This window comes from Sceloporus occidentalis, unplaced genomic scaffold (assembly GCF_023333645.1).
Source record: "Sceloporus occidentalis isolate IW3139 unplaced genomic scaffold, rSceOcc1.0.p SCAF_24, whole genome shotgun sequence".
NCBI classification, from domain to species: Eukaryota; Metazoa; Chordata; class Lepidosauria; order Squamata; family Phrynosomatidae; genus Sceloporus; species Sceloporus occidentalis.
Window position 1 is genome coordinate 11,800,251 of NW_028317004.1, and position 6,002 is coordinate 11,806,252.

General features: G+C 36.8%; 1 protein-coding gene across 1 annotated transcript; it reads left to right on the forward strand.

Moving 5' to 3' along the window:
* Nucleotides 1-572: 572 nt before the first annotated feature.
* On the forward strand, nt 573-5,720 carry LOC149300632 (doublesex- and mab-3-related transcription factor 2-like). Its single transcript, XM_089485121.1, has 3 exons — nt 573-1,004; nt 2,562-2,664; nt 4,693-5,720. The coding sequence occupies exons 1-3, from the start codon at nt 573-575 to the stop codon at nt 5,718-5,720; spliced, it is 1,563 nt and encodes a 520-aa protein (XP_089341247.1).
* The last annotated feature ends 282 nt before the right edge of the window (nt 5,721-6,002 follow it).

Here is a 6,002-nt window from a genome sequence, read left to right on the forward strand (position 1 = left end):
TGTGACTATTCATTTTAATATTTTAAAAATGAATTCATCTTTCAGAGGTGCATTTCTATTGTACAACTTGTTGCATTTCTATTGTACATTCCTTTGCAGAAAAGAGTAACAAAGAGAATACATTAATGTAAGTTAATGGGATCTCAGTAGCTGATATATGGGATATACCTTTTAAATGACCATTTTAGAGATTTATAACAGATTTTTTATATATATATTTTTAAATATTCGTGTCCAATATTCTTTGAAAAAAATCATTGTGACATACAGTAATTAACACATAAACTTTCTAAACTTATAACCAATTCCAATGCAAGCCGTAAAACATAGGATATATATATATATATGCATATATATATATAATTTTATCGCTGCCTGTGTAATGATGCCGACATTTAAACTCTGGATTAATCGCGTATGCAGTACATATAGAGGGTTTGGTTTGTGCATAGCTACAGGCGGAGAAGACCACATGGGAGACAACACAAATGTCTGCCCGCTAATACAGTTTGTCTGTGTCTTTGCAGTGAAAGCGCTGGAAACCGGACTCAGGATCCAGAGCGAAGCCGGACATGTATGAGGTTCAGGCGGTAGCTGCCCCTTCCTTATCCCCCTCCAACACCCCTTCCTCTCCGCCCTCATCATACTCCTCCTCACTAGCTGGGGACTCGGAGATAGACGTGGAGAGCTTGGAAATGGAAGGAGACATTGAGCAGCCAGATCCCAGTAGGACCGGGGAGCAGGCAGAAGAAGAAGACGACGAGGAGGACCAGGATGGTGGCAAGCAGCAGCAGAAGCCTACAGAGAAAGGAGGGGAGCAGAGGAAGCTGAGCAGGACCCCCAAATGTGCCAGATGTAGGAACCATGGGGTGGTGTCCTGTCTGAAGGGCCACAAGCGTTTTTGTCGCTGGAGGGACTGTCAATGTGCCAACTGTCTGCTGGTGGTGGAGAGGCAGCGAGTTATGGCAGCGCAGGTGGCTCTCAGGAGACAACAGGCCACAGAGGTGAGTGGTCATCAAACCCTCTACTTCATGCACAGGGGACACAGATTTGGAAATGGTCTTCAACAACTCTAGCGCTAAAATCAGGATTGTAGCAGGCATTAGCTACATTGTTGCATTTTCACTGGCATTATCCTATATACTACATGAGATCGCTCCACATAGAAATACCACCAGCTGGGCATTGTGTATGTGTATGCATGTGTATGCATGTGTGTGGTAGTATTATTATGATATATGTTACTTTGTATGTCATTCAACTCTAGCATTACCAATAAAAGTAGAATTTATGGAAGGGTTCAGTAACTCAGTACAAGTATGATGCCATGGCCCATTTGTAGGCTACATTCAATAAATTAAATCTAAGCTAAAAGATTCTAGTTGGTACCATAAGTAAAACCTTTAATTAAAGTATTCAGCCATACATTTGCATTTTAATATAGACAAATAGAAATAGTATTGGCACTGAAGTGATGCAAACCATAAACCCAACAAGGCACGAACGCTGTGGCTTTTTGTGCAAATTAATATTTTCACAAGCGAAATAACTCTATTGTCCCCCAAAAAAGAGTTAACCATTTTGCTCCCAGCCAGGACGTTTGATGAATGATTTCCATAAAGTAATAATGACAACAAAATCATAGAACTCATCCATCTAGTTCCAAAATGATTTATATTAATTTATTTTACATTAGCAGACAAATTACTTCACCAGGATTTATTTTTAACCTGTTTAGGCCAGCAGCTTATTTGCTTAAATAAACTTGTTGTCACCCAGGAGTGAACTATTTGATTGGATTTGGTTAGACACACTCAATATAGTCTTTATGGTACTACAAACACCCCAACTTCCAGTAACTGTTGAGAACTGTTGAGTAGTTGACATTAAGTTTATTCTTCATTAATTAGTATCACGAGAGTTACAATGTTCATTGCAACCTACACTTCAAATGTATATTTACTATATTTATATGTAGAAAATTAGTTTAATGAGGTTATAAACATGAGCTAAAACAAAGAAACAATGATTATAAGTAAAAGGTTAGAAACTAAATCCTTGAGCAGCCTAGGGGTTTTTAAACATCTTTATTAGGAGACCCAATTTTATTATTGTTACTTGCCAGTGGCATCTTAAAGCAACCTTGCCCAGTACTGAAGCTGGTAAGAAATGCTGATGGCTTTGGAGCTCTTTAGTATTACACTGGGCAATCCCAGGTCCTGCGGGTTCTTGCCTGTTGTTCCAGATGAAAGCAGACATGTTAAACACACTTCTTAGGAAAAATAAAACCTTTGTTTTCCGTCTAAACATTTCAGTGGAGTGACGCTATTCTGTGTTGAAACTCATAAATATTCACTTGTGGTTTCATTGTTTTTGCTGTAGGTTAACTCACCTGTTTCCTGTTCTCCGTATGATATGTTTATATTTGAAACAAGCTTTTTTATTTTTTTTATTTAGTTGTCCTAAATTAGTTGCTTTTGTTAACAGAGAGCAGAAATGAATATTATTGACAAAGATTTTTATTTTAAATGAATATCCAAATTATTTATGATTTATTACAGGATAAAAAAGGTCTTACAGGAAAACAAAACATAGCAGAAAGGAAAACAGTCTATCAAAGGCATATAAGGACCCCAAGCTTACTGGCTAAAAGCATTCTGGAAGGTAAAAAATTATCCCAAAAAGATTATAAACGTCATTTTTTTCTCTCTGATATGACTATCTTTCTATCTATCTATCTATCTATCTATCTATCTATCTATCTATCTATCTATCTATCTATCTATCTATCGGCAATATATATTTAACATTTATTAAATTGACATCTTCACAAATGTATCGATTACTTACAGCCTCAGGAAAACACGAATTTATATATAACGCTGATTATTCGTTATTAAATTCCGAAGTAAAGCTTGATATCATAAGATATAATTTTTAACACTGCATCCAATTTATGTTTTTGTGAAAAGTGTTAAAAGTCGCTTTTTCTGCCAAATTATAAATTTGCAGGAGGTGGTGATAAATTATAAAAAGCATGAGCTAGAGGACACAGCTATCTTTTATAAACAGATAAACCAGGTAGAAAAAGTAGATCTCAATACTCTTAAAGAAGAGAACAAAAAAACTAATTATATAGTAAATATCTTAGCGTTTGGGTAGAGACATTTATTTTTTGGGTTTTGTTTTTCATTTGGATACAAAAGACCATTAAAAGAAGGAAAGCTATTTTTTTAACCCCTTGTTCAGCAGGTTAATCTAGAAACCAATAAGGTAAACTACATTTTATTAATCCAAGTTAATTCTTTTAGTGCCGTGGCACACCTTTTATGCTATGTTATCTTTTCATCATATTTGGTCTAATCAAAGCCAACAGTTCATAAAAAGCTTAAGAAATATTTTATTATAATACACAATACAATAAGATGTTCTGGTTATTTATAAAAAAACGATTTTGGTGGAAAAAAGTGGTGTAATAACCATAGCATGGTGTAATAACCATAGCAATCACTTTGTTCCAAAATTTCGATTTATACAAATAAAACATTAAAATCTATGGCAATTAGTTTACGTGTTTTATATACACAATGCACACATTCCTCCACAGGTGTTGTGATTATGTCAAAAGTGAAAGTCAAAGCATTTAAATCAAACAGAGTTACTTAATCATACACCAATGTAAAAATATACAAACAGACTTTCTTTCTGTGGCTTTAAACAAAACAGCTTTGCATTTCATTTCACTTTCAAATATCCCTGGCAAAATGATTCTAACATCCACATGCTCTGCTGGTATTGACAAGCAAATAGCATAGAGATTTGCATTAAAATGTCGTGGTCATCACGTCACCTGATGGTATTGCCTAAAAAAATAAAAAAACAAAAAAGGAAAATAAAACATACCTAGCTTTCCTGGGATAGGTATTATTTGCGAATGACGATTCCCATGATGCTTAGGCAGCGTAGAGACTGCCTGAACACCAAGGGATGTATACCTTGGAAGGTTTAACCCCTTATATTTTCACTTCTACAAGTACTTGTAATTTTTCTTGCTTTGTCTTAACTGTCTTCTTTCCATTTTCCTAGCTACTCTTCAACTTTCATTCTCATCTGTAACTATACATTATGAACCGTCTCTAGAAAATAGAAATTGCCAGCATTTCTAGGTATAGACATATGTCCTGACATGGCATAACTGCATGTAAATTGTGAAATTGCTAAATCATACATATACATTTACAGTACTGAATGACCAGCTATAGGTGCCTCGGCTTGTAAATTCCGAAATTGCACGTATTCAGTATAGAGTGACTCAATGCATGCCTACAGTAAGTCATTCTAGAATTCTAGAACCAGTAATACACACTATTGGATTGATCTTGCTTGCCCTAGAGAAACATTACGTTTTTTGTTGAATTTCCCGAAAAGATACAATCACGATATTAGCTGTGTGATACGTTCTGTATATAGTCTGTATGGCTTGTTTCGTCTAATCATGCAGCTCCAGCAGCCTTGTTGCTTTTTTTAGCACATGTAGCTCCCATGGACGGTCATCAAAAGCCAGATCTTGAAAATCCATTAGATGGACCAGCAGTAGTGCAGTTCAGAGCTAGAAATACACATTTCTATGCATATGTTTTTTGTTCTAATTCAGACAACCTATTTCATAGAATTGTTATGATGTTTTTTTAGGATACAGACCAGTGCCTGCAGATTCCTACATGGTGCCCAGTTCCCAGCTGCCAGCCCCTGTCAGTGACAGGATGAGGAAGAGACGAGCCTTTGCTGATAAGGAGCTGGAGAACATTATGTTGGAGAGGGAATACAAAGAGAGGGAGATGCTTGATGCCACACAAGCTTCCAGTATGTTCCTACCTAACCGTATGGCCCATGCTGGTGAATATAATGCCTTCAAAACGGCTTATGGAACTCCACAGATTGATGGACCAAATAAAGACTTCTGCAATTTCTTGCCCACCTGCCTTGACCTAACCATGCAGTATTCGGGAACAGGGAATGTAGAACTAATATCTTCAAACGTCAGCGTGGCCACAACATACAGGCAATATCCCGTACCCTCAAGATTCTTAGTTTGGCCAAAGAATGGACCTATTAGTGACGCTCTTCTATACCAACAATGCTTGTTAAACGCTACAGCCATGCAAACTCTGAAACCCGGGTCAAACTGGGACTCCAAAACGAGTTCAGACGTGGAATGCCAGCTACCAGAACATCATCAGGTTGCTCCAAAAATTGAAAACCCAACTTTACATCCTCAAAATGAACTTCGTAATGTGCCCCAAGAAAGCGGAGAAAGGTCTGCATTTTCACCCCCTAAAAGGACATTCTCTCAGTTCTCCAGCAAGGAACACTTATCTCCTCCAGATACTCTACTCAGTAAGATCAGCAAAGACGCTACGAAGCAACCACTGTCCTTAAAGTACAGCCCTTTTCACTCATTGTTTCAGCAGGCACATCTTGAGAAGTCATTGCCGGAGCTGAAACCCCCTTGTGTCAAAGATCCTTATGAAGAATCCGCTAAGAAATCTAAAGAATGCGCATCCAAGGAAAACCAGAAATTCAAATTCACTATTGACAGATACAACAAAGACTTTATCTTGGCCAAGGAACCAAAGTTCTCAGTAAACGAACCCTTACCCTTTTCAGTAGAATCCATTCTTAAGAGGCCCTCAACCACAGTGTCTCGATCAAGTCATTGACTGGAAGCCACCAGCCATATTACTCAAGGGACACCAACGCAACTTTTTGGTGACCTTTTGGAACTCTCTCTCTATATATATGCATTTTGCATGTCACTTATCTATTGTATAAATTCTATTTAATTGTAAAAAACTATGATCTGCATATGTCAATTGTAAAATATGTAACTATAATATATAAGTATAATGAAATAAAATGTTAAAATACATGTGTGTTGTTTGCTAAATACATCAGCTATATTGGGAAGTAATATGGCAGGAAATTGTAAGGTCATCTGATTT

What these genes read in the sequence shown, in the direction of transcription:
- LOC149300632 (XM_089485121.1), top strand. Translation starts at nt 573, where the DNA reads ATGTATGAGGTTCAGGCGGTAGCTGCCCCTTCCTTATCCCCCTCCAAC. An exon ending in GGAGACAACAGGCCACAGAG is followed by an intron (nt 1,005 to 2,561) that starts GTGAGTGGTCAT and finishes GATTTATTACAG; the next exon opens with GATAAAAAAGGTCTTACAGG. An exon ending in GGCTAAAAGCATTCTGGAAG is followed by an intron (nt 2,665 to 4,692) that starts GTAAAAAATTAT and finishes ATGTTTTTTTAG; the next exon opens with GATACAGACCAGTGCCTGCA.